The following is a 27,835-nucleotide window of genomic DNA, read 5'->3' as shown; positions in this document are numbered from 1 at the left end:
GGGGCCGGGGCCGGCCATTGTGGCCATTGGAGGTCCTCGGGGAGGGCCCTGGCCACTCACCCGAGTGTCTCCAGGGGCTTACTCGCATGCCACTTGGCCACCATTTAGGGCAAAGGCACGCTGCTGATCGTAAAATCCGAGGGGGTGTGGTAGGGGAATCCAACCAGAATTTCTGGCTTGCACAACCTGGACAGACCTGAAGACAATGAGTCAGCTTTGCCCTCAGCCTTTGATCTTTGTGAGGCCATGATCTGAAACATGTCCCCATGCCCCCTCCCTCCCCTCCTGTGAGGTAAGTCAGCGCGCTCAACGCTATTCATCTGCCCATCACATAGGCACGGCCATGGTCCCTCACCCACATACAACTTCTGAAGAGCCTGTGGGGCTGTGTGACCCATGCTACTGGAAGAATTTCACGCACGCTCCACCCAGGCAGGAGTCAGGGAGCAAAGTCCTGCCGTGGGAGGAAGGGAGACTGATCTGCCAGACCAGGCAGAGGCAAAAAGCCAGTGTCCCGGGACACAGAGCTGGTGTCATGGATGTCCTGGTCCCGTTTCTGCAGCTGCTGGTGCTGCTCCTCACACTTCCGCTGCATCTGCTGGCTCTGCTGGGCTACTGGCAGCCCATGTGCAAAACCTATTTCCCCTACCTGATGGCCAAGTTAACAAAAAGGTCCAACCAAAAGATGGAAGGCAAGAAACGGGAACTGTTTAGCCAGATAAACGATCTGAAGGGGACCTCCGGCAAAGTGGCCCTGCTGGAGCTGGGCTGTGGCACCGGTGCTAACTTCCAGTTCTACCCATCTGACTGCAAGGTCACCTGTGTGGACCCAAACCCCAACTTCGAGAAGTTCCTCACAAAGAGCATGGCTGAGAACAGGCACCTCCAGTACGAGCGTTTCATCGTGGCTTATGGGGAGGACCTGAAACAAGTGGCTGACAGCTCCATGGACGTGGTGGTCTGCACCCTGGTGCTGTGCTCTGTACAGAGCCCCAAAAAGGTCCTGCAGGAAATCCAGAGAGTCCTGAAGCCGGTAAGCAAAGCAGGAAGGGTGTAGACCTGGGGCAGGTGAGCACAGCCTTGGCAACTCCAGAGTTCAGGACCCAGGACGGGGGAATCCGGGGAAGCTGACGTACCCCACCCTCTGACCACAGACTACGCCATCAGAATGGCCTGTGGTCTAGGACCTCAGGCCTGTTCTTGTGGATAGCAGATCTGTGTGGGACGCAATAGGATGGATGCTACAGAAAGACAGGGGAGTGGAGTGTGCTCAGTGCAGTGGGGAGGGAGCTGAGAAGACACTGAAACAGTGAGGTTTAAAATGAAGAGTTATGGTGTGGAGGAGGTGAGGGAACAAAAGGCTTCGAGTAGAAATGTCAGGAGGAGCAGAATCTCTGAGAGGTTGAGCTGGGTGTGGAAAGAAAGGAATTTAGGGCAATTTCCAAAGTTTCTGCCTCGCACCACTGAAGGGGGAGTGGACGAAATGGCCACCTGCTGGAATGGAAAAACTGTTCTGAATGGGTTGGCTCTCAGGATCTGCTGAGACATCCATGCAGAGAAGCCACACGGGTTGTTAGACGTTCAGGAAGTCAGGACATGATGTGGCCTGGAGAAAAAGAGCCATGGCCAGTGTGACCTTCTAGTGGTAATTCAGTATGGGAGTGAATGAAACCCCTGGGAAGAGGACGGGGTGGGGGTGGGGGGCGCTTGAGGAAGCCCTGCGGTAGCCAGAACCCTGGGGTGTCCTGGTTGCGCTGGACACCAGAGACTCAGGAGAGGATGGCATCACGTCTCTATCTAGCAGGTATGTCTTACCCACAGCCCCTGGTTAGCTATGAAAGCGACCCAACACAAAACTGTAAATGTGTTTAACACACAGTGAGACTTTTCGGAGTGCCTTTTCGTAACTTAATCACAGAGTGCTGGAGTGTGAACATGGCAGATGACGACAATGACGAGTGTCATGTCACGGTGCTGGAAGGTCACAAGCCTGGACGAACCCTCAGTGTCTCCTGTTCCCCACCGTACAGTCCTTGTAGTAGTTCTATGAAGATCTCTCGCCAGTCATGGCCGCTCCTTGCATGCACTGTGAGGAGCGGCAGAAGCTAAACAAGTCAGGAGCCCTTTCTTCCATACACTCTCAGGCCAGAAGCTCTAACTTCAGAGAGATCTGACAAGCTGGGTCTGAGAGAAGGAAGGGGGCATGAGACCAAAAGAGTAGGTTGGAGTAGATAACTGACCTTAACTCCCTCCTTCCTCCCTCCCAGGGAGGACTGCTGTTCTTCTGGGAGCACGTGGCTGAGCCTCGGGGAAGCTGGGGCTTCCTGTGGCAGCGAGTGTTTGAGCCTACCTGGAAACACATCGGGGATGGCTGCCACCTCACCAGAGAGACCTGGAAGGACCTTGAGAAGGCAGGGTTCTTTAATGTCCAAATGGAATGGCAGCCCGCTCCCTTCAAGTGGTTACCTGTTGGGCCCCACATCATGGGGAAAGCTGTGAAATAACCCTCCCCCAAGGAGGCCACCTGCTCCCTCCCTGCCCGTCGTCAGAGCCACCACCCCCCACCCCACCCCCCCACCCCCCCACCCCCCACCCCCCCCCCCGTGAGGTAAAGAATGAGAGAACCTCCTCAGCACCACTGCTGAGGTGACCGGCAGCCTCTTCCACAGTGAGGCCACCTCCCTGCTTTCTCCAGAGGTATAAAACTATACAGTGCCATACTGTCAACTGCAAAGCCCTGGACTTTGCCCACCCACCTTCTAGGACCCCTAGTCTCCCTCGTCCCCGTGGTGAAGTTCTCACTGCTGTTCTGAGACTACACACCCATGTGCCCCTTGGAACCAGTCACAAGCCAATGCCCGTACTCCCTGCCAGACCGCCTCGGCCTCCCTCCCTGCTGCCCACTCCGTCCTGAGCTTCAGAGGGACAGAGAGAAGCCAAAACCCTCAGGATGAGAGATCAGCACTCAATAAAACAACCAGAGTTTTTTATTGTCAAGTACTTTTTAATAAATAGACAAAAACCACCAGGCTGGTACCCCACACTACGGTCGGAGGACAGGGAGGGCTGTGGTGGGAAGAGCCCCTGAGACAGTGACATGATCTCCTCCCTGACCCTCTGTCTAAGGCACTTGGGGAGACGTGTTACACAGGGTGGGTGAGAGAGGGAGACCAGGACCCCTACTCCCCATCCCGCACCAGCACGTGCCTGCCCTTCCAGCCACGCCCCACAGCCCATCCCTGATACGCCCCCTCGTCTCACAGCATTCTAAGGGGAAGTTGGAGGGGTGGTTCTCATGGTGGGAGAGGTCTGTGCCCCTGAGGAAGTAGAGCCTGCCATATCTCAGCGTGATGCCAGCAACCTACGACTCCACTATCTCCATCCCCAGGAGCCATCTTGGGGAAGGGTGAAAGGGACCCGCAGGCCAGGCCTGGAACAAGGTAAGTTAGGCAGTGGCTGGCACAGGAGTTCCATCCGGACCCAGATCGGGGTGCCAATCGGCATCCAGGATGGGGTGCGCATCAGAGCCCTCCCACTGGGAGTTGCCCCAGTTACTCCTCTGGATGGTGCCCGTCTTTTCCTCCTTGAACTGCTGTCGGTCTTCCCGAAGGATCTTCACTGCGTGGTACTGGGGCACAGTGGCCTCGGGGTGCTTTGCGCGCTTGAAGAATCCCAGCTATAAGGACACCAAGACAGACTGTGAGAAGCCTGCGGGGCTGAGGCCCCTAGAAGCCCCTCGCCATCCCTGAGCTAGAAAGAGCCTGCTGACACAAAAGTGAGGTAGGCTGGCCAAATTCCAGCACAGCGGGCAGCCCCCAGCTTGCTATTATCAGTACCAGGGTCCAAGGGTCTCATTCACAGCCAGAGGACCAGAAGGAAACCAAAAGGGTAAAACCAAGATTTCCCCTGGTCCCTGGAGGAGAGGCTGGAAGCTGAACATCAGGACCTCACAAGCTTTTCTCTCCCACCCAAGCTTCTCCCAGAACACAAGATCCAAGGGATAAAATAGTGTCCCAGACCTCCCAAATACCCACAATGATGACCTTCCAGCCTTGTAGACATATATACCTGTGTGCATGTTCACTGAATAGCATCCCCTTAGGCCAGGGCCCTTGCATCCATGAATCTAACCCCTCACCTACCGCGGTCGCGTTGGGCCTTGCAAACTGAAATTCAGAACAGCCAAGACTCCTGCATGCTCGGGCAGCACAGACTCTCCTTGCACCATCATCTTTGCACACTCATTCCCACAGAAAAGACATGCAGAGTACCCCACATGCCCACATGCTGACACTCCTAGTCTACTCACTCCCTGTGCATGCTGGGCTATGTGTGCTCACACTTGTAGCCTCACCTTCTAATTACTCCTTCCCTCAAATATTCGGTCTCTCATTACCCTTATACACACCCCTCTCTTTACCTTGCACATTCCTGATTCCCCTCCCAAGGCTGGATCTGTACTTAGACACACACATACACACATAGACACACACGCATGTTTGCATACACACGTGCACACACAACAGTTACCCCACAGTCCCTGGACCCCCAACTTCCATGGCCGAGGGCTGCACGGCCAGATGGGCTCGGTGATAATTGGTTGGAAATGATGAACTTGGACTGTTCCGACGGAAGAAGCCACACTGGGATATTGAGGGAGAAGGGGACAGAGGCAGAGGATGGGAAGGCTGAGGAGGGAGGAGGCCTTTATATCTGCCTGTCCCTTCCATGGGAGTAGTGGATGAGACTGGCGTCCTGAGGCCAATCCTGAAGGCATTAACCATCCCCAAGACAACTGGGCAAGTTCTCCTCAACAGCATGGATGCCACTCCGGAGCTGGCACACTGGTGACGCACACTTGTCAAATAGCAGGTGGGCAGGGCAGTCTACAGAGCCCCGAGGATGTGCTCTGTTCTGCACAAGCCCCCATGTGGCATGTGGCTCGGGGATGGGTCCTGGTGGGGCATGAGATCGACACGTGCATGTGTGTGCTTTTATGTTGAGCCAATAGGATTCTGTCCCCGCTCTGCCAGAACAAGAATGCCTCTGTATGTGGCAGCTCCCAGTCAGCTCCAAGCAGCTCCCTGGAGCTAGTGTTCCACATCGCTGGCCTTGATCACAGTTTCCTTTCCCAACCTTTGCTGCCACAACTCTGGTTAAATCGGACCACACTTTCTACGCCTGTGGCCTTATCCACCTTGATTATTCTGGAAGTCTCACATGCCACACCTCCCATCTACCCACATCCTATCTTACCACTTCACCAGGGTCCAGCTCCAGGGAATCATCCTCCAAAGCCTTCCTTCCTCTGAGTTCCCACCGTCCTCTCGTGTCCTTTAACTACAAGGCTCCCCCACTCCCACTAGACTACACAGTCCTTGAGGACCAGATCCACGCCGGAGTCAACTCTGAAAACATCTAGGGCAGATGGAGTTCCTGGGGCATGCAGGGTAAGTGCTCAGGGTAGAGTTGCTGGAGGAATGCATGTGTGGGTGAGAGGCTAACCACCTTACTCTAACTCCAGTTCACAATGGTTCCATCCCTCCCCAAGCCTCACCTTCCACAACAGCAGCACCAGCAGGGCCAGCACCAGCAGTCCAGCCAGCACTGCCAGGAGGATGACCCACCAGGGGACTCCTTCTGCAACCACAGCCATAGGGTCCAAGTACACCATCACTGGGATCTGAGAAACGAGGAGTTAACAGGGCAAAAGCTGGAGTGAGTGGGAAGGGAGAGAGTCCCCGCAGGGAGAGTCCCCTGCCCACCCCATCCTCCCACCCATCCAGCAGCTCACCATTGTGGACGCATCTCTGAGCAACAAGTTCTTGATAGAGGACTTCACTGTGATGTTGGCTCGGACGATCACTTCCAGGGACTTCACCGCCATGTACTCCTAAGGGATGGGGAAGGAGACGTCTAAATGCCTGTGTTCCCCTCAACCCTCTCCAGCCACTGAGATTACAGATGGCATGGTGCCAGTGCAGAGGGTGTTTCTGTCTGGCTTGGCTTTTGGAGAGTGCTGCATTTGGATGGGGAAGGGGCAGAAGTAAGCACCGAGGGGATTTTTGCCAAAGACACTGAGCCTGGAACCTCCGTGGTGCCCTCACCTCCAGAAACGTGCTGTTCCAGAGGCGACCCCAGACATGCAGCACAGCCGCGCGATCAAAGCTGTAGAGTGGGCAGCTGAACACCACACAATTAGCCGTGCCCTGGGCGCAGTCCTAGGGAGGAGGATAGGCAGTTTACCATCTCTCCCGTGCCCCTCATCTGACTTCAAACTCCTCTCCTCCAGGAAGTCTTCCCAAGCTAACCCTCTGGCCCAAAATAGCTACCTACCTCAAATCGGAACTATTTGGCTTTGAAACACATTGGGAGGGGTCTTTCACTTCCTAGCAACAGGCAGAGTGGTTTCCCGAGTTGATATCTACTCAACTTACTGTCTCAATTTATTAAGCGCCCAGTACCTACCTTAGTGAAGCTCCAAATCTCCTGCAAGGTACTTTCTTTCTGAGACAGTGTGGCTCAGACTAGCCTGAAGCTTATCCTTCTACCTTGACCTCTAAGTGCTGAGGCTGCTCTGGTGTGGACCACTGTGCCTGGCATCAGTGTCTTTCAAAAGAAGAAAATGAGTCTTAAGGAAGGCCACCAGCCTCCTTCATTTCACAGAGCTAGCAAAGCTATTTAGTGGTGCCAGACATGGTGGTGCACACGCCTTCAATATCAGCACTCAGGGGGCAGAGGCAGGAGGATCTCTGTGAGTTCGAGGCCAGCCTGGGCTACAAAGCGAGTTCCAGGACAGCCTGGGTTATATAGTGAGACTCTGTCTAAAAAATAAGAAAGGGGGGTTGGGGATTTAGCTCAGTGGTAGAGCGCTTGCCTAGCAAGTGCAAGGCCCTGGGTTCGGTCCTCGGCTCTGGAAAAAAAATAAATAAGAAGAAAGAAAGAAAGGAAGGAAGGAAGAAAGGAAGGAAGGAAGGAAGGAAGGAAGGAAGGAAGGAAGGAAGGAAGGAAGAAGAAAAAAGAGGAAAGGAAACCAGTCTAGTCAGTGGTGGAGCACAGATTCGTATTTGGCAAAGCCATGTTCCCACTCTAAACTCATACTCACTGTGGGAGAGGCTGCCTACAAGCTGCTGGGGCCAGGAGACCCACACTGTCCTCCTTCCAAGCCTGACTTCAGCCCAGTTGCCTAAAAGTTACCTTTAGTCACTATTCACCACACTGACACACATAAGAAAGGAGGGGGTCAAAGGGGGAAACCCACAGAGACAACTGACCGGAGCTCACCAAAGCTCACGGACTCGAGACCCACAGCTAGGGAGCCTGCATGGGACCGACCTAGGCCCTCTGCACATGGGTGACGGTTGTGTAGCTTGGTCTGTTTGTGGAGCCCCTAGCAGTGGGACCAGGACCTGTCCCTGATGCATGAGCTGGCTTTTTGGAACCTATTCTCTATGGTGGGATGCCTCGCTCAGCCTTGATGTCGGGGGAGGAGCTTGGTCCTGCCTCAACTTTGTTGAGGTGCCATGCTTTGTTGACTCCCATGGGAGGCCTGCACCTTTCTGAGGAGTGGATGGGGTGGGGATAGAAAGGAGGTGGGGAAATGGAATGGGAAGAGAGGAGGGAGGGGAAAAGAGAATGGTTTGAGAATGTTTGGAGTCTTTAAAAAGAAATCATTTTTGTGGGCGGCAGTGGGGCACACCTTGAATCCCAGCACTCGGGAGGCAGGGCCAGGTGGATCTCTGTGAGTTCGAGGCCAGCCTGGGCTACAGAGTGAGTTCCAGGACAGGCATCAAAACTGCACAGCAAAACCCTGTCTCGGAAAAAAGAAAAAGAAAAGCATTTTCTGAGTGGGGAGGGTGCATGCCACCATACACATGTGAAACTCAGAGACTGACTTGTAGGAGTTGGCTCTCTCCTTCCGCCACGCGGGTCCCAGGGACAGATTGGCGGCAAGCGCCCTTACTCACTGAACCGTCTCCCTAGCCCCCTTTTGGAATCTTTTATTTCGTTTTTTCTTTTTGTTTTTCAAGCAGGGTTTCTCTGTGTAGCTTTGCACCTTTTTCCCGGAGCTCACTCTGTAGCCCAGGCTGGCTTCGAACTCACAGAGATCCACCTGCCTCTGCCTCCCGAGTGCTGGGATTAAAGGCGTGTGCCGCCACCGCCCGGCAGAATCTTTTATTTTTTTTTACTTTTGAGTAATTATTTTATTTTTCTACTTTTGAGTAATTCGAACTCTTTAGTCCATTTGTTGAAAAGCAAGGCTATCCGCCTTATCTTATATTAAAAAAAAATTCCAAATGAAGGGGCTGAAGAGACTGCTTAGCAGCACCTGCTGCTCTTGTTGAGATCCTGTGTTCAGTTCCCAGCACCCACAGAGCAGCTCATAACCATCCATAACTCCAATTCCAGGGAATCCAATGTCTTCTTCTGACCTCCACAGGCACCAAGTACACACATGGTACATCTACATATACGCAGGTAAAAACACTCATAAACATAAATAAATCTTTTAAAAATATTTTAGAAAGAATCTAAGAGCCGGGGTTGGGGATTTAGCTCAGTGGTAGAGCGCAAGCCCAAGGCCCTGGGTTCAATCCTCAGCTCCAAAAAAAAAAAAAAAAAAAGAATCTAAGAGCCAGGGCTCAGAGGTTAAGAGCACTGGCTTGTAGTGGGTAGCCATTCCAGCTTTGATCTGGAAGTTCCAACCCCCACTGAGGCTTCGGTAACTGTCACACCTACAAGGCGGGGCCAAGAGAGGTCCCTGAAGACCCGAGATCCGGATGGGCCAGCTCGCTTTGGTTTCTTGGTTTTGGAGGGAGACCCGAGCAGAGTTCTCCAGAGAACACCGCCGGATTGTGCTACACCTTTCCCAGACCCTGTTACCTATCCCTTCACTTGTAAGTTACCCCACAAAATAAACCTCCCTTTTAACTGCGTGGAGTGGCCTTAATAGTTTCACCAATATCTGGCGCCCACGTGGGGCAAATTCCAAAGGCCTGGGTGGTTCCCACCCTCAGCTTCCTCCCCGGCTGCTGGGCACTTGAAGCTGCAGGGTACCACCTGCAGAGCTCCATAAAACCAGGAAACTCTAGCTACACTGGCTGTTCTTCCAGAGGTCCTAAATTCAATACCCAGCAACCACACATGGTGGCTCACAACTATCTGTAATGGGATCTGATGCCCTCTTCTGGTGTATGGCATATATGCAGTCAGAACACTGTATGCATAATAAATAAATAAATCTTTAAATATATATATATATATTTTTTTTTTAAGAGTCAGGCAGTGGTGGCACAGGCCTTTAATCCCAGCACTGAGGAGGCAGAGGCAGGCAAATCTCTAAGTTCAAGACCAGTGGGGTCTACAGAGTGAGTTCCAGGACAGCCAGGACTACACAGAGAAAACCTATCTCAAAAAAACATTTCATATGTGTGTGTATGTATATATATACATGTATATGTATATATATACATATATGTGTATATATATATGATATTACATGAGATGAAATGAGCCAGGTACAGATAGAAAAATGTCTCATGATCACCTCAATGTGGACTCTGAAAGGAGGCACCATACACACACGTGGTTTACATACATATATGCTGGCAAAACACATAAACATAAAAAATTTTTAAATAATAAAATCATTAAAAAAAAAAAAAAGCCAGGGCTGGAGAGATGGCTCAAAGGTTAAAAAGCACCTGAGATGAAATAAAAGGATTCCAGCTGGAGGGACACCAGGGCTGCAGAGTATGGCATCCCTTCCTCTCCCAAAAGAATGAGGAGCTGGGCCCCAGTTCAATTGCAGAGTGCTTGTCTGGCACAGACAAGGCCCTAGTTTGGTCTCCAACCCTGCTAAGTAAAGAGCGAACACACTGTCTTTTATGGAATGATGTGCTGCTTGGTTCTGAAATAAAAATAAACACAATTAATAAATAACTAGATACTGTGGCCATGCTTGTAATCCTAACACTGTGAAGGCTGAGGTAGGATCACCATGAGTTCAAGACCGTTTCTAAGATGGGCATGGTGACGCACACCTTTAATCCCAGCACTCAGGAGGCAGAGGCAGGAGGGTCTCTGTAAATTCAAGGCCAGCCTGGTCTACAGAGAGAGTTCTGGGCCAACCAGAGAGACCCTGACTCCAAACAGAAAAAAAAAGAAAGAAAGAAAAAAGAAAAACTCTGTTTCTAAATAAAGAAAGAAGCTATCAAAGTTCTTGTTCGAGGGGAGTCTCTTGGAGCTGTCAGTCCTGTGGAGAAGGAGGGACTAGATGTATATACATCAACAGCATCGAGTTCCAGACCACAGCTGCCCACGTTCTTTAGCCTTGGCTTAGGTATCAAAGGGGTATGGGGAGGCTTCAGCCCAGAAAAAGGACAAGGTGTGACAGAGTTCACCAACCAATTACAACGACTGGCCAAGGATCTCCGGGGCTGTACTGATCAGGCTGCCATGCCTAGGCTTCGCTCCACCCTCAGTGTCTCTAACTGACATCCGTACCACCTGCTCACTGTCAGCACCACCCTAGGAACAAGCATCCAGCTAAATACCGACACTAGGTAAGTGGAAAGCAAAACTGTTCAAAGGGCATATTTAGCCTAACGAATCTTGTGTACATACTATACTCTTAATTATGAGGACATGGGAAGCTGAACCTGGTGGCACATGCTTGTAATCCCAGCACTTAGAAGATGGAGGCAAGAGGCTGAGTCCACCCCAGCCCTTATAAAATGTGATGTCTTATATAAATGAGCAGGACCGATGTTTGGCTACCTAGCTGCCCCTGGAGTGGACACTGGGAGTTGCCAGGTCTGGGGTGTCAGGAGCTGCCTCACGGGTACCGTCTCCCTCCAGCTGGGATGCAAACTGTGGCCAACTTGTCCCTCCGAGGATGCCCAGCTCCCCGACATCCTTGCACCTGTGATGACCACCTCCATCACACATGAACCCTCACTGTGGCTGTGCTGTCATTCTGCTGCCCTCACCAGGGTGATGTTTCTCTTTCTCTCAGCAGAGGACACTGGCCACCAGGACGTGCTGGGCTCCAGCTTCTCTGGAGGCTCCTGCGGCTCCTGCGGCTCCAGTTCTCGCCGCCTCCTATCCCGGCTGTCCACATCCTGGACGGGGAAGGGGAAGGGGCAGTGAGAGTCCCTCCAGATACTGCAACCCTCAGATGGCATCTCCGCTCCGCCACCCACACACTCCCCCTGCTGCATGACATCGCTCCCATGTTCCACCCGGCCGGCCTTGCCCTGCCTAAGCCTCACCAGGCGGAGGATGTTGGGTCTTGGAGAGCAGATCCCTTTCTTCCCAGGCCCCTGTCCACCCTCCAGCTCCACCCGCATGGGGTACAGCAGCCACTTCCCATTGGCAATCTCGTGGGGCCACATGATGTTGAGGAAGGCAGAGCCCAGTGTGTTGAGCGACTGGCCTTGATTGGAGACCTATGGACCCAAAGCAGTGTAAAGAAATGAAGCTCAGATTCTGAGTGGACCCTGCGTCACAGAGAGAGGCAAGGCTGATGTGGGGGACCTCGGGAAACACAGCATCACCAAAGCCGTACAGTCTAGACCAGACTGGGCATTGTTCTCGCCTCATACCAAACCAGGACAAGCTGGACAAGAGTGAGGGGATCTAGGACAAGCCAGGGCAAAGTATTACGGAGAGCTATAGACTGCCCAAGATCCCCCTCCAGCTGAGGCCCCCAGGAGACTCATTCCTCTGAGTTCTCAATGCCCCTCAGACCTGCAGACGAGATGGCCTGTGCAGATGATTTGCTGAGACCCCAGCACCACCATGCTGCCATGTGAGAAAAGTACCCATACCTTGAGACATGGCTCAACAGCCTCTTCTCTGAGGCCACACAGCAGGATGCTTACCATGACCTCGTACTTGACCTTGCTGCCCACATCCCTCTCTGATCGCATGGCACTCTCACCCTTCACCTCGCCAGAGAAGAAGAGTTGCTGGGGAGTGGCCACCCTGGTTGTGGGGAGATGAGAGGAGGGGCTGAGGAGGCCTGGGATCCAGCCAAATGGAGCCAAGAGGTTAAGGCAGAACCAAAGCCACGCACTGGGAGTGGCAGAGGGACCCACACGAGCAACACCTACCCTGAAATGGACAGCGGCAACTCAATGAAGACATGAGCTCGAACAGAGACCGGATGCAGCTCCTGCTCACTGATCCTGGCATGCAAACATGGGACGTGCGGACAGTCGGCACAGGAACCTCCACGAGGCACTTGAAGCCTCTCTAAGTAACCCAACCTGTCCCCGGTCTTACGTGGCCAACAGCAACTCCACCTCCAGCTCTGTGGTCTCAATAGTGATTCCAGAGGTGCTGAGGATGAGGTAGAAAGTGACCTGCCAAGTGTGGAATGACAGGTGGGTCAGGGGAGAGGGGCTTAAGGATGGGCCACACAGTCAGAGAAACAGCTAGATATGCCAACCTGGGCACCTCTCTTCATAGGGTTCCCCAGCTCACACTCGACATGAGAGGCGTTCTCATTGGACAGGCAGAGCGGCTTCTCCTGGATCAGGGAGGGAAAGATAGGTCAGTTTGGGTTACTGAGCCCCTCAAGATCTCATCTCACATGAATACACAATGGAGTTTTACTCAGTCATAAAGAAGAAAACTATGTCATATGCAGGAAAATGGGCAGACCTGAAGATCACCATGTTAAATTAAACAAGCCAGACTCAGAAAGATAAACATCACACTTTTTCTCATATAAGAAATCTAGCCGGGTGACAGCGGCGCACGCCTGTAATCCCAGCACTAGAGGCAGAGGCAGGCGGATCTCTGTGAGTTCGAGGCCAGCCTGGGCTACAGAGTGAGTTCCAGGAAAGCCAGAACTGTTACACAGAGAAATCATGTCTCAAAAAAAGAAGAAGAAGGAGAAGAAGGAAAAGAAGAAGAAGAAGAAGAAGAAGAAGAAGAAGAAGAAGAAGAAGAAGAAGAAGAAGAAGAAGAAGGGAAGACATCTAACTTTAATTTATATGTGACATAAAAGTGGAAGGGGCTGTATGGGAAGAAGAGGGGTTCTAAACTGAGAGTGCAGAAGAAAGGGTGACAGAAAAAACTGTGTGGGATCAAAATATATGTATTATGATAGATAGATGATAGATAGATAGATAGATAGATAGATAGATAGATAGATAATGATAGATAGACAGACAATGATAGATAGATAGATAGATAGATGATAGATAGATAGATAGATAGATAGATAGATAGATAGATAGATAGATAGATAGATAGATAGATAGATAGACAATGATAGATAATAGATAGATAGATAGATAGATAGATAGATAGACAGACGATGATAGATGGATAGATAGATAAATAGATGATAGATAGATAGATAGATAGATAGATAGATAGATAGATAGATAGACAGACACATATAATCTAGCCCCTGGGAGGATGAGGCAGGAGGATTGCCACAAGTTCAAGAACAGCTTGGGCTACAGAGAGAGACTTTGTCTCAAATATACATATGAACTAAGATTGGTACTTGGTGGTGCACACCTTTAATTCTAACTCTCTGGAGGCAGAGGCAGGTGGATCTCTGTCATTTTTTTAGCCAGCCAGCTCTACATAACAAGTTCTAGGCCAGCCAAGACCCCATAGTAAGACCTTGTCTCAAACACACACACACACACACATAGAAGAGAGACTATGTTGGGAGGAAGAAGTGGCCTAAAGAGGAAAGGGAGAATAAGACAGGTTAATAATGGAGGCAGAAAGACATATATCATGTTTTCTCTAAAAATATACGTATGTTGTTGAGTGGCGGCGGTGGTAGCGCACGCCTTTAATCCCAGCACTCAGGAGACATGGGCAGGTGGGTCTCTGTGAGTTCAAGGCCAGCCTGGTCTACAGAGTGAGATCCAGGACAAGCACAAAAACTACACAGAGAAACCCTGTCTCAGAGAGAAAGAGAGAGAGAGGAGAGCGAGAGGAGAGAGAGAGGAGAGAGAGAGAGAGAGAGAGAGAGAGAGAGAGAGAGAGAGAGAAGACTGTACATAAGCAGAGAGACTACTTGGGGTGAGGAGGGAAACCAAGAGGAGAAAAGAGGGTGTGGTGGTTTGAATAAAAATGCCCCCCACAGGCTCATAGACTTCAATGTTTGGTCACTGGGGAGGGGCACTACTCGACAGGGTTCAGGAGAAAGTGTGTCACTGGAGGTGGGCTTTGGTCCAGCGTCTCTCTCTTCCTGCTGCCTGCCAATCCAGATGTGGAACTCTCAGCTACCTCCCCACCAACCACCACGTCTGCCTGCACACCACCACGTCTGCCTGCACGCCACCACGCTTCCTGCTATGACGATAACGGACTACACCTCTGAACTGTAAGCCACCCCAATTAAATGCTTTCCTTTATAAGAGTTGCCGTGGTGATGGTCTCTCTTCACAGCAATAGAAACCCTAACTACGACAGAGAGGAAGAGTATGGGAGCGACTATGATGAGCCCAGATTCTTACCACAGTGTCCAGGGCCCGGACACCTGAGTAATGTAGCGAGGCTGGTAGGGTGACCAGGAGCTGGGCTTCATGGGCGTCATCGCCATCTGCCTGAGGCTGGGCCGGATCCGAGGGCAGATTGGTGACTGTCAGCTCCAGGCATATAAATGGCTGCCCACTCAATGCAAACAGGGCCCTTGTTCCATCCACATCCCTGGAGGATGGGAGCCAACTCACTGTAGGATCTGAGCCTCCCACCACCTCCCAGCTGCCAGCCCCCAGTCCAGGGCATACTGCCTCCCCTCCCACCCTAGGTTCCCAAACCACACCCAATCCAAACCAAGGCAGCTCTTTCAATGCACACAGTGAGTCAGGAGACCTCCATTCTTATGCTAACTCCACCACTTTCTGTATGAACAGCAACCCCTCTGGGCCTTTGCTCTCCATCCACAACATGGAGCCAATCTTCCCTACCTCACAGAGGGGTGAACACTGTGATGACGTGTCCATAAAACACATGGTGTTATACAGACTAGGAACATTGTTCTCTGGCCAGGACCCTGCAGTCCCATCCCTGACCCTCATCTTGGTCTTCTGAATCAGAGCCCTTGCCTGACCCCTCTGTAGAGGCTTCCTGCATTGCTGAGGCCTGGCCCTCTCCTCGCCCACACATGTGCTCTCCACCCTTCTCACGTGGGCAGAGGCTCGAACTCTGTGTCGCTGGTCCGGGAACAGAATCGGGCCTGCACCAGCTGCAGGTTGCTCTGACAGATCTTATCTTCTCCACAGCCTTGCTTCAGGAAGTGGATCTGACAAGAGTGTTCGGGAGAAGATCATGTCTAAGGCTGAGGTCAAATGTGTCACCAAGGCATATGAGATTAAACACATGAGATTCAACAACTCCAGGCTGGTCCATAGGTGGACCGCATTTCCCCGTCCAGACTGTGCACACTAGATTCCACACAGAGACTGAAAATCAGTGAAGGCTACCACCACTGGGTTGCCTAGAGAACCATGCAATAAGCACTTGCTGATAACGGGGCCTTGATTATCCCAGGCCCCTGAGCAACTACAGGGAGTGAGGGAGCAGGAGCACGGTCCTCTCAGACTAGGAAGGAGCACATGGCCATTTGAGCCAGTTTACCTTCGAGGTGTTACATCACCTACACATACAGGGTTGTACTGGGGCTCCACATATGGAAGAGCTTTGCAAGCTTTGAGTGGGTGCCACAGTGGAGGCACCAGCTCCCTCCCAGCTCCACTTCCCCATGCTCACCTCTGTCCTCTGGGTGCTAGGCTGGTGAGCATTGAGGATGGGCGCCACAGGGGGGAGCCCCTGGCCAGGAGCTTGTCGCCGTAACCGAGGGGTTTGCAGACTATAGAGCAGGGTCACCACAATGGCCCGAAGCTTGTCTTTGACATTTTCCTGGAAGGGAAAGATCGTTCCTCACTGGAACAACCCCAAGCCCAGCCCTGACCAAGGCCCCCACCAGGATGCTGAAGACTCTCCTCAAGCTCGGAAAGAAATTGAGGGAGCTAGAGACAGACGTGGGAAAGTCGTGAGGATGAGAAGAGAAACCCCAACAGGAAAGAGCTTTCCCTTAGGGTGAGGCCGGACACCCATCTCTGTGAAGTGCCAGACTTCACAGATGTGTGAAAGCAGCGGAGAGTGGCCTATATAAAAAGTTCTAGGCCAGCCTGGGCTACATACAGACACTCCATCTCAATTTTAAAAAAAAGAAAGAAAATCAGGCAGAGAGGCAAAAGTAGGTATATGGAATTATTCACAAATTTATGTGTCATCCTCAGGCAGAAGTCATGCTAGCTTTCTCTGTCATTCCCATTTTAGTATATATGCTATCAAGTACAAAGTTTTTTTTTTTTAATTGTGTATGTGTGTATGTGTATCTGTGTGGGGGTGTAAACACATGAATGCAGGTATCCAAAGACGCCAGAAGAGTGTCAGGTCTCCTGGAGCTGGAGTTGCAGGGCATTCCTGGCCACCCAAGGTGAGTACTGGGACCCAAACCTGGGTCACCTGCAAAAGCAGGACAGTCTCTTAGCTGCTGAGCATCTTTCTAGCCCCTTGGAGCCCAGAGCTTACACCAAGGTGTGACTAAGGTAGAGAAGAGGCAAGGAAAAGACGTGTGATAACGATGTCACTCAGAGACCAGAAGGCAGTGCTCACTTGCAGCTGGAACATGGTGTCTCCACAGACTCGGTCGCCTTGGTGCTTCAACAACACAGTTCCTGAGGACTGATGCTTGAGGTCATCTGGGCCTCGGCTCAGGAAAGTCACTCGTGGAACCTGGCCCCGGAGCCTCCGGTCTGTGTCCCCATCTAACGTGTAATCCAGGGCTGTGGCATGGAGGGAGAAGAGTCAAGTCGGTGAGCTGAGGACCCTATTCCCGGGGTGCCCTCCTCTCTACCCTGGAAGCCATCAGAGAGAGCAGCGGGTGAGGACTCCACTCACCCACGGCAGGATTGTAGCTTTTGGGCTCAGCAGTGTAGCTGAAACAGAGCCTTATGTCCACGCTGCAGGGAAAATGGAGCTCTTGAGCAGGCAAGACCCCAAACCCACTTCTGCCACAGCCCAGACCCAAACTAAGGAGGAGAGGCAGAGGAAGCAAGGGTGGCGTCCTCCTCCACACTCCCTTTTCGTCTCTCCTCACCAGACCAAGCGTCCACCGGCGCAGTTGGGCTGTTCTAGGTCGATGGCTCTTGGAGCAACGGAGATCTCTTGGGAGACGTGAAGAACAGGTCTGGCCCTGGGCATGGGGAGTCCATTGGGTAGGAAAGGAGAGGATGTGGGGTTAGGAACACTCCACAGCGTCCTAGTGAGACTAGAATGAAGTCAGAGCTACAGGGAGGAGAGGACAGCCTGGAGACCCACCTGAACAGCGCGGCAGTATCAGCCAGGGAGCCCACGAGCAGGTCTGGGTAGTCGTTTCCATCCACATCCAGGCCACCAGACAGGGAGTAACCAAAGCTCTTGATGTCCACGGCCTCGCCCTCCAGCACCTGGAGACCAAATAGTCAGCCTCCTTGAACCCACTTTTCCCAATCCTCCCTACCCTGCCCTCGGCAGCCCTTACTCCCCCCCAGGACCATCCCCTCACACTAGTGAGTCCCCTCACCTGTGAAGGTTTGACAACCACCCCCAGGCTGCTTCCGTGGTAGATAAAGACTTTCCCATCTCCATCAAAGGGAGCTCCCACGGCAATATCTGGGGGCATGAGAAGAAGCATCGTGGGGCTGTGGAGGATGATGGACAAGGTCCATACCCAATTTCCCTTGTTCAGTCCTGCAGGTTTCTAGTGTCATTGAGGAGCTGCACACATCATTTAAATCCTCTTGGCCACTCCCTCCAGATATCACTAGCTCAGCTTGGCTGAGTTATAAAATCCCCTGATTTCGATTCCACTCCACCCCTCCCCACACTGAGCTTTCCCAATCCCAGTCACACCTGGGAAGCCATCTTGGTTGAGGTCCCCCAAGACAGCCAAGCTGATGCCGAACATGGAGTCAGGGGAGCCACAGATCCGGAGAGGAGAGACATCTGCCCAGCGGCCACCCTGATTCATGTACACATACACAGCACCTCCCAGCTCTTCTTGGCGCTCAAAGAAGTAAGGGGCACCCACAATCAGGTCTGGCCAGCTGTGGAAGAGGGAGACAGCATGGGGCCCTCTAGACCAAGGGAGTCGGGACAAAGTGCAGAAGCCACTCCTGGCCCCAGGGGCACACTTCTCTTGTCTCCTCTCACCCATCATTGTTGAGATCAGCCACAGCCAATGAGTAGCCAAAGCCAGAGGTCAAGCGCTCCCCAGACAACACAACCTCAGGTATCAGGCGGCTGGCGCTATCCTTGCGCAGAATGACCACAGCCCCCTTGTGGTTGGCACGAGGGGCCCCTGCCACAAAACTCAGCTCTTCTGCACGCAAGAGACCCTTCCCAGAGTCGATGGAGAAACCTGGGTGAGGAGATCGCTTACTATGAGTGATTTTCCAAGAGTCAGAAGCCAGGGAATCTCCCTGGATCCCCAAGGAAGAGTTGCTCCGCAGTCACCACCACTATGTCTGGACTATTCCTCCTCCCCCGCCAGGGCCTGGAAATCCTGATAGCCCTCCTGGTCAGACACGCAGGATGTGACATAGACTTGGTAGGAGGGGCTGGGCACAGCAACAGGAGCCGGGCCAGAGCTGCCACCATTCATGCCCAACCTGGGGAACTGGAGAAGAGGGCTGTTCCTCCATTTTCACACCCTGGAGGTCCACTGACATCCAGCGCACCTTCTTTACCCCTATCTTCCCTACCCTGCCAGGGGAGATAGTCTTTACACATATGGGAGGAAGACAAGGACACAAGGAAGAGCTTGCCTCACCCAAATGTTTCCTGGAGCACATGTCATCCTTGTTCATATGCAGAAGAGGACATAAGAACTACGGGGGGTTCTTCCACAAGGCTAGAGCTTTCTCCAACATCAGCCCATCATCCACCCCCAGAGGAAGTTCCCTAGAGGGCAAGACTGTCCTTCCAAGCAGGGTTAACCCTGGGCCTCTCACTCCACCTGGGTCTTCCTCCATGAAGACCCTTGGCTCACAGCCCTCAGGCCTGTCAATGTACCTAATTCTCCCCTGCAGTTCGGGCCCAACATGTATTTCCCTGAGCATAAATGTTGGGGGAGAGCAGAGAAGGAAAGGACACTCCCTGGGAGAGAAGCGGGAAGGCCAGGGCCACACCCCAGGGCCCAGGACGCAGGAGCTTACAAACCTAAATAGCTATTCAAGGTCAAGTCTCCGGCTGGTCCTGTGAGCCCGTCAGCAGGGTCCAAAGTTTTATACACCAGCTGGTCAGGGTCTGAGCTATCAATGTTGGTCACAAAAAGCAACCCTGTGGGGGGGGGCAGGTCGGAGAGAGACAGACACCAGGGAAAAGCCAGCAAGAGAAGGGAACGCAGAGTAGGGAGAAAGAGAGAGACGCACAGAAAGGCCAGAAGGTAAAAAGGGAAAGAGAGGAAGAAAGTGAACGAAACCAAGAAGCCAGAGACAGAAGGATGGGAGCGTGGAGAGAGAGGAAAAGAGAAAGGAGCAGAGAGTTAGAGTGGTTCTGGACCAGGGAGGGGTCCCTACCAAAGTAGCTGTTGGCAGGGACCGGAATGAGGCGGGGGTCTTGCTCCTTCTCGCCCCCAGCCTCGTAGGGCCCGTCATCCAGGTCTGCAGGGTCGGACGAGCCCTGTACACAGAGCTCCACCCTGGCTGTGCCTGCAAGGATAGTCCCCGTTAGTGCTCAAGGCGGGAGAGAGAGGCACACCCCTCAGACCAGACGCTCTGTTAGACAGACACACGGGGAAGCCCCTCCCCTCCTCCTCAGCCCCGCCTCCACCTTCCATCTCCCTAGCCCAAGCTTCTAGGGTCCCCCAGACGCGGCATCACACTCACCGAGTGTCAGTTCAGCCAGTGGCGGCGTGCAGAGACGGGAAGGGCAGTGATGAGGTGTGGGCTGCTGTGTTGGAGCATGCAGGCCCTGGCCCAGCCGTGCATGTGGGAGCTCATGCCAACATGTAGATAAACACACGGCCATGCGATGGAGAGGAGGTGCCCCCATTCATTTATGCGCCAGCAAGATGGGAGTGGAAAGCATGGCAGTGCCCCAGTTCAACACGCCAGTGAACTCGTGGTCATGCTTGGCCATGTGCTGCTGGCAATCCCATCTCTGAGGTAAGAGGAGGTTTTGGTCTCCTCCTCACCCGCCCCAATGAATGACTCACCCTTCCAGTTATAGGTGCCTGGAGCCCCAAAGACGAGGTAGTGTCTGTCGGGGGAGAAGGTGGCAGCCGTGCCCTGCTGGCAGAACCCAAACTGTTCATGGCCCTGGGGGCGCCCCTCACAGAACTTCCACTCCCCACCATCCAACTCGTCACGGATGGCCAGGTCCTGGCTTAACACAAAGCAGCGGCCAATCACATCCCGAGTCTCCAGGATCTGGTCCACTCTCTGTCGAGACTCATATCGGTGCGCACAGGTCTGTGAGAGAATGAGAGGTCAGGTCATTCCCCTGGGTTTACCAGGGACCAACATGCTGCTCAAATGTATGTAGACTTTTGGCAGACACTCACACATACACACGCATGCACGCACGCACAAGCATGCACACACCAGAGCACGTGCACACAACCATTGTGAGGTACTTATCCAGTATCCCATCTTAGCCACTTGAAGAAAGATGGCTTTGTCCTACATTCTACCTGGACACTCACAGACACGTAGGTAACAGCACATAGAACATGTGCATCCCTGATTGTGTAGCAACCTTGAAACGTGCTGTTTGGGGTGTGTGTGTGTGTGTGTATGTGTGTGTGTGTGTGTATGTGTGTATGTGTGTGTATGTGTATATGTGTATGTGTGTGTATGTGTGTGTATGTGTATATGTGTGTGTGTATGTGTGTGTATGTGTGTGTGTGCGCGCGCGCACGCGCGTGTGTGCTCATGCAGATATGTGCAGGTGAACATGCAAATAATATTAGTACACATACACATGTCAGGTGCACATGAAGATTGGGGGGTCATCCTCGGGTGTCATTCTTCAGGAGCTGTTCACTTTGTTTTTTGAGACCAGGGCCCTTCCAATTGGCTACATTGGCTGGCCAGTAAGCCCAAGGGATCCTCCTGTCTCTGGCTCCCTGATGCAGGGGTTATAAGCACAACCTCCAAATGTTGCTTCTTTAATGTGGATTCTCGGAATCCAGCTCAGACGCCCAGGCTTGCAAAGCAAGTACTCTACTGAGCCCTCTTCCCAGTCCCTGTCCCTAGACCTTCCTAAGTGTCATCACCGCCAAAACGAACACACCCTAATCTCTGTCCTCTGGGTGTTACCCATTCTCAAAAGCTGGCTCAGCACACCACGCTTGCAGCAACAGTCCTTCCTCTCCCCTGCTCCTTTGGACTTATGGACTAGAAACCAGACCACAACACTGCTTATAGTCCGCATCAGGGTGGCTGCTATTGATGACTGTGCTTCTGTGCATGTGAATGAGAGACACAGAAAAGGAAGAGAGCTGTCATAACTAAAAGGCATGGCGCCACAGGACTTAGATCACAGCACTCAGGAAGCAGAGGCAGGAGGATTTCTTTGAGTCCCAGGCCAGCCGGGACTCCATCTAAAATAACAAAGCAAGATGGGGCAGGAGAGATGGCTCAGAGGTTAAGAGCACCGACTGCTCTCCCAGAGGTCCTGAGTTCAGTTCCCAGCAACCACATGGTGGCTCACAACCATCTGTAATGAGATCTGGCGCCCTCTTCTGGCCTGCAGGGATATGTGCAAGAATTTCCATAGCTGTTTGACAGCGCTGAGGCCTCCCGCTCTCTTCACACGTCCACTCTCAGAAACTCAGAAACTAGCGTGACGCCTGGAACTAAGGAAACATTCACAGGAAGAATCTGACAGATGCATGGATGGATAGATGGACGGATGTTTTATAACGTTATATAATCAATAAGGAAAGGGGCTGTCTCTTACACCTTTGTGTATCACCCAGGGGTTCTAGGAATCATTCCATGGGCCATTTTGTATTCTGTAGGCGCACCTATATGCACACAATGTACACACAGCATCATCACAACCTCTGCACTGTCACAAGAAGCAGGTACTCACGACAATCTTGCCCCCCGGTCCCTGGCTCCGAACACTGACTCCCAGCCACTGGTTCTCCTTGCTTTCCTTGTGCACATTAGCTGAAGCAAGACACTGGGTATCAGGGAGGGAACAGGAGACAAAGTCCCGCCCTCCCCTCTTCACAGGCTGCCCCCCACTCCACCTCCCAAGGCCACACCTCCCTGGTCGATGTCCACTCTGTAGCAGTCCGTCCCCTCTAGGCTCAGGGGACACGCAAAGAGGCCCCCAGTGCGGTTTGCTTGCTGCCCAGGAAGAGCCAGGGCCTGGGGAGCACCCACCAGCAGCCTGTAGGATGGGACAAGGGTTAGATTCAGAGGCCAGAGTGCTCCAACCACCCCAGAGCTTCCCTGGCCCCAACTCCTCAGTGCCAAGCAGAGTGTTCAAGTACTAAAGAGAAAAGAAAAAAAAAAAAAAAGTCATTTCTCTCTCAAATTCTGGCAAGGATGTGTTCAAAGACCATGCCACATGTGTACTTACTTACTCTCCCATAAAAGACCAACAGAAAGAGTGGGTATACACATGTAAATACACATGCCAGTCAGAGCAGCCTGCCAGCGCTGCCAGCCTAAGAGAACTGCCCGTCCCTAGCACCTGTTCCGGACAAGCTTCCCCACCCCCTGCTTGGCCCCAGCCTCAGACTGCCCTCCTCCCCAACCCGAGTCCAGTTGAAACCCCGCCAGAGATGGCAAGAATGCCTGGAGCAAGAGCAACGGGCGCACAGACGAGCACCACAATAGCTCAGGGACGGTTTCAGAGGCCAGGCCAGAGGCTGGAAATGGCCTGCTTCCCCTCCACCGTGTGTAAAGCAAAGACCCTCCCCACTGGGAGCTCTGCAGGCCCCAAACTCAGTCATGCCCACCGGTGTGGAAGTGGGACAAGGTTTCCCAGTAGCCCCTAACCCCACCCCATTTCCTCCTCACGCCCCCACTCCCTTCCCGGCCCCACCTTTGCACCCCCACCTCCACAGCCTTCTCTTCTCCTCTCCCTCCACCCCTACCCAGTCTTCTCCCTCTTACTTCCCCCTCAGCCTTTTTCTGAGTTACAACTTTCTTGGCAGAACAATTTTCCATGAATACAGCCAAAGCGTCTTCCCCAGGGGGGGACTGTGCTGGGAATGGAGGCTGTCTGGGTCCCCCAGGGCTGGACCCCGAAGCCAGGAGGGACTGGGACGTAAGATGAAGTAACTGATACCCAGATGGCAACCGAGACCTTCTCTCTTCAGGAAAGACTCCAGAGTGGTAGGCAGCAGGACAGGTCCCAGGTCCTCGCTCCCACACTCTTCCATGTCCCATCCTGGGGGTAAATCCCACAACTGTCGGGCAGCATTACAGACAGGCATCTGTGGGGCACTGAGCCAAACCCTTAGGAAGGGGGAAAAGGTTCCCACAACTCCTGCCTCTCAGCAGCTGCCATGGCATATCTGAGCCGGTGTCAAGCAGGGCCGGGGGGAGCACGCAGCTGGAAAGACAGCTCAGCAGTCAAGATTACTGGCTGCTCTTGCAGAGGACCTGGGTTCCATTCCCAACACCCACACCAGGTGGTTCACAACTGTCTGTAATTCCCATTCCAGAGGATCCAATGACCTCTGTGGGCACTCATACTCATGTGGGTGCACATAAATTTATATGGGCACAGGGAACACACACAAACACATAAACAAATAAAAAATTAAAAATAAATCTTTCAAGAGGTAGAATGCGGGATTGGAAGGATAGCTTAACAGTCAGGATCACTTGTTGCTCCAGCAGAAGATCTGAGTTTTGTTCTCAGCACCCACAAGGCAGCTCACAACCATGCTTAACTCCAGCTCCAGGGGATCTGACATCTTCTTCTGGCCTTCAGCATGCACCAGGCATGCAAGCGGTGCACATGCATACACCCAGGCAAAATATGCATACATATATGTATATATAACATACATATAAACAAAAAGATCTTTTAAAATGGAGGAAGCAGGAAGAAAGAGGACATATATTCATCATTCATCACCACTGTTTACCAATACACCATTATACACCAAGCCCTGGGTCAGGCACTGATTGGTAAGGCAACATAGCACCTACTATAGGCCAGGCCCCAGGCTGGACACAGAGGTTGCTGGAATTAACCTTTACCACTCTCCACTTGGATTCCTAGGAGACAAACCACAAGCATTATCCCACTTGATCTCACAGTCCTGTAAGATAAGGATTCTTATCTTCCAGATGAGCAAACTCATTCAAATGCCTCAAGCAGCCTGCCCACATTTAGATCCACATCTCCCTAATTACCCAGTCAGTCCACTCATTGCCTGACCTGTTTTCAGAAGGCTGAAACCACTCCAGAAAAGGAAGAGGAGCAAGAAATGACACCCTAGGAAATCTAGGTGATGGTGCCCTGGAGACTCCAACTTTCGCACAAGTCCGAAATGCCTCAACCTGCAAACACTGAGGATGTCGTCTGCTACATCGTTGGCTACCCACTACAACACCAGGCTTGTCTAATTTGTCTGTGCTTGCCCCATAGGAAGTGCCAGGACTCATTTACTGGGCTCCCACGTTTTTGTGGACTCACAGAGACACCCAGTGCCTCCACTGCTCAGTGTGCAGCCGCACAGCCAAAGAAGTAGACGTGGGAGTGTTCAGTGTTCACATCTCTCCCGAAGGCCAAGGGCAGAAAAAGAGGCTCACATGGGCAGAAGCTAAGTGCCCAGTGCTACTCCTGGAAGGAAGAACCCAGCCAGTTCCTCCTAGAAGAAGAGCACCCCTTCACCTCTGCTCCAGCCACACTCTCCTTCCTGGCTTCATCCCAGGAGCCCAACCGCCCCAGGCCTTCAGATGGAACAGTAGTCAGAGCTCCAGCTAGTGCAAGGGGTGGGGTTTGGGGTCGTGTGCCTGCTGGGTGCAGAGTGAGCCCGGGGGCCCAGTAAGAAGCACACTACCACTGTCTCCTACTTCAGCCCCGGGCCAGCCCTTCCCTGACCCAGTGCAGTCTGAGTGGGCCTCTGGGAAAGCTGCATGGCCAGGAAGGCTGGCTCAGCCTGGGGCCCCTTCAGCTCAGCCTGGGGCCCCTTCGGCCAAGCCTCTGGATCCAGGACGCTGTGATGCTGTTGCTCTCAAGCTCCCTGAACCCCAACACGACAAACACTTTCACAGCACTCACTATACAGGTCTTGTGCTATTCTAAATATTTTACATATATGAAGGACTCATAATCCCCCTCCCTCAAACAACCCCATGTGATAGTGATGCTGTCTGCCTCCGTTTCACAGTTGATGGGAATAAATGAGGCCACAGATGGGGAGGTCTTCTCTTCGGGGCTGCGGAGGAGCCGGGCAAGGCAGCAGCAGCTTATCCGTGCCCCAGTCAGCAGAACGCCCCCTGCTGGAGCAAACTGGAGCCAGCCCGTCAGGCCCCTCTGGGAATGCCCCCAACTTGGCTCTGGGAGACAGAATCAGGGGCCACCTTCAGAGAAGGGGAAAATGACAAGAGACCAAGCTATTAAAAATAACCTAGAATTTGCCTGGAAATAACTCGAGAGAGTTCAGCATGTCCTAAAAAGGCCTCAGGGCCTGGAACTCTAACAGATGGGGGATGGGGGAAGGATGGAGCTTGGGGCTGGCTTGAGACATCAGTTGGCTTCTATCTTTCCCAAAGGTTTAGAGAGTGCACCCTTCTCCCGGATGACAGGAATAATAGAAGGAGGAAGGTTAAGGCTCCCCCACCTCCTGTGGGGGAGGAGAAATCAACCGTCGTCCCTGCCTCCTGCCCCCAGACCAATAGTAAGGGGGAGAAGACAGTCCCTGGGGACAGCATCGATCCCAGTAATGGATACTTAAATGTGGCTTGTGCATTGGCTATCACAGCGGGGTGGGAAATGCCCTTGGGCGTGAGGGGGTGGGAAGCGTTCTCCCTGCTCTTGCCTACTTTCCAGGGTGGTAAGAACCAGGACTGGAAACACAATGAACTGTGAATGTGTCTGTCTGCCACAAGACCAGAGAAAGATGAGACCTGTCTTCTACATCTCACTCCTCCTTGTCTTTCCCTACGACTGAGATCTCTGGAGTTGGAGAGTCCCTGAGGAGGAAAGGGAGCAGCAGTTTGGCATCTTTACTGGATCTTTGCTGCTGCTGCTGCTGCTGCTGCTGCTGCTGCTGCTGCTGCTGCTGTTGGTGTTTCTGGCAGTAGTGAAGACAGCTGCCACCATCTCTAGCTGCTACTCAGAGTCTCTATTTTTCGGCCACAGTCTGTGACCAGCCATCGCTGCAGAGTGCTGGGACCTCTTGGGTCTTCCTCTACCCTCCCTGCCGTGTAGAGAGCCCTGTCATCCCTGGCCTCCCAGGGTCCTGCAGTCCTCATTCCATCTCATGATGATGCTCTGGCAGTATCTATTTGTTTTCTCTCCTCTCGCGCGCCCACGGTACCCTCATCTTCTCTGCCCTTGACCATTCCTTCCACCCTATGCAGAGACAGAATGCCCAGCCTCCCTTCCTGGAGCAGTTCGCCCCTCTGAGGATGAAGAGGAGCCAGAGATGCAGGGCTGGAGCAAGGATGCAAACTGAAGGGAAAGGCAGAGGGAAGGGGGCCTCTGAGAAGAGCGTTGCTCTCCAACTCATCCCCAAGACAAGATTCTGGAGCTGGGGATCTAGACAAGACCAGGCAAGGCTTCAGGTTAAAGTATGGGATGCCTGTGAGCAGAGTACGGTTGAAAGACTGAGAGACCGGTAGGTGGGGAGTTGGGAGAAGGGTAGCCCCTGGCTTGAGCCTGGGGACTCTGGGCGGGTACGGTGACTCACCAGCTCTGGGGACGGGGCTGTAATTGTTGGTGCAGGGCTACCGAGAAGCCGAAGAGGCTGCCAGGTTCGCCTTCCTTGCGCAGGGCGCCCATCACATCCAGATTGAAGGCGACAGCCCGTGGTAAGAGCAGTCCAGCGAGCGAGAAACTAAGAAGGTAGCAAATCCCAGGGGGCCGGAGGGAATCGCAGCTCGGAATCCTGCCCATGGAACCAACCCTGCGAGCGCTCGGTGCTAGTGCGAGGAAATCGTCGCGAGCCTAGAGCCCCCAGTTCTCCCCAGGAGTGTTTCTGGTTTCCGAAATCTAGTTGATCTTTCAGAAGTCTTCCGATCTTTCACCCCGGCACCCCTCTCGAGCCTTCCTCTCCGCTGCCCTGGGACCAGCTGAGTACAGCTACTGCAGAGGGAGCGCCCGCGTGCGCTCCGGCTCCGCCTCCTCGCCAGGATGCCGCCCAGGCCCCGCCCCCTGCCTCCCGCAGCAGACCGAGACACCCGCGCACAGCCTGGGATGCCCAGACCCTCAGCTCCGGGTGCAGACTGCATGCACCTGCCTAGCGCCCTGCCTCCCCACCCTTGCACGGTGCGCTCTTCCCTTCCCCCTACCCTTCTCCCACCCTTCCCCCGAAAAGTGGAGGCTGAGCTCAGGAATGCGGAGAGAAATACAGTAGGAAGAGAGAAGGCTAAAAAGAGAAAGAAGGGTCATAGAGAACCGGGATGAGGCTGAAGGACTACCTGAGAAGACAAATGCGATGATTAAAAACAGAGGACCTGGGCCTCGATCCGGAGCGGTCCTTTACTGATTCCGCCTCCCCACGGTAGCACAGCGCACCTCTTAGGCTGTGGCGATCAAAGCGCTTCCCAGGCCACAGAGCCCACAAACAGCTAGTCACAATGTCAGCATGCTAGGGACCCGA

General features: G+C 53.0%; 2 protein-coding genes and 1 non-coding gene across 6 annotated transcripts; 1 reads left to right on the top strand and 2 right to left on the bottom strand.

Annotated features, from left to right (window-relative positions):
- The first annotated feature begins 500 nt into the window (after positions 1-500).
- Positions 501-2,548, top strand: Mettl7b (methyltransferase like 7B). The gene is made up of 2 exons (XM_036169493.1): positions 501-1,033; positions 2,268-2,548. Exons 1-2 carry the CDS (start codon positions 536-538, stop codon positions 2,502-2,504), a joined length of 735 nt encoding a protein of 244 aa, XP_036025386.1. The 5' UTR covers positions 501-535; the 3' UTR covers positions 2,505-2,548.
- Positions 2,549-2,983: 435 nt separating this feature from the next.
- On the bottom strand, positions 2,984-27,333 carry Itga7 (integrin subunit alpha 7). Of its 4 annotated transcripts, XM_036169671.1 has the most exons (26): positions 26,924-27,333; positions 22,307-22,434; positions 22,129-22,208; positions 20,246-20,501; positions 19,608-19,739; positions 19,249-19,368; positions 18,241-18,448; positions 17,941-18,134; positions 17,612-17,700; positions 17,368-17,495; positions 17,147-17,242; positions 16,948-17,009; positions 16,663-16,832; positions 15,751-15,900; positions 15,168-15,283; positions 14,496-14,688; positions 12,455-12,535; positions 12,289-12,368; positions 12,117-12,191; positions 11,886-11,988; positions 11,274-11,450; positions 10,992-11,123; positions 6,108-6,221; positions 5,795-5,893; positions 5,558-5,683; positions 2,990-3,676 (listed from the first exon to the last, which is right to left on the bottom strand). In XM_036169671.1, the coding sequence occupies exons 1-26, from the start codon at positions 27,127-27,129 to the stop codon at positions 3,446-3,448; spliced, it is 3,546 nt and encodes a 1,181-aa protein (XP_036025564.1). In that variant the 5' UTR covers positions 27,130-27,333; the 3' UTR covers positions 2,990-3,445. The 4 variants fall into 4 exon arrangements, with proteins under 4 accessions (XP_036025561.1, XP_036025562.1, XP_036025564.1 ...); XM_036169668.1 differs by lacking the exon at positions 19,249-19,368 and having other exon boundaries at positions 2,984-3,676; XM_036169669.1 differs by lacking the exon at positions 19,608-19,739 and having other exon boundaries at positions 2,984-3,676.
- LOC118571300 lies at positions 16,243-16,344 on the bottom strand. Its single transcript, XR_004943336.1, has one exon. It is a non-coding gene; the product is annotated as a U6 spliceosomal RNA (small nuclear RNA).
- Positions 27,334-27,835: the final 502 nt, after the last annotated feature.

The sequence above is a fragment of the Onychomys torridus genome, chromosome 20 (genome assembly GCF_903995425.1).
Source record: "Onychomys torridus chromosome 20, mOncTor1.1, whole genome shotgun sequence".
NCBI lineage: Eukaryota > Metazoa > Chordata > Mammalia > Rodentia > Cricetidae > Onychomys > Onychomys torridus.
Note: the sequence above shows the minus strand (reverse complement) of the source record. Positions and strands in the feature narration are given on the sequence as shown.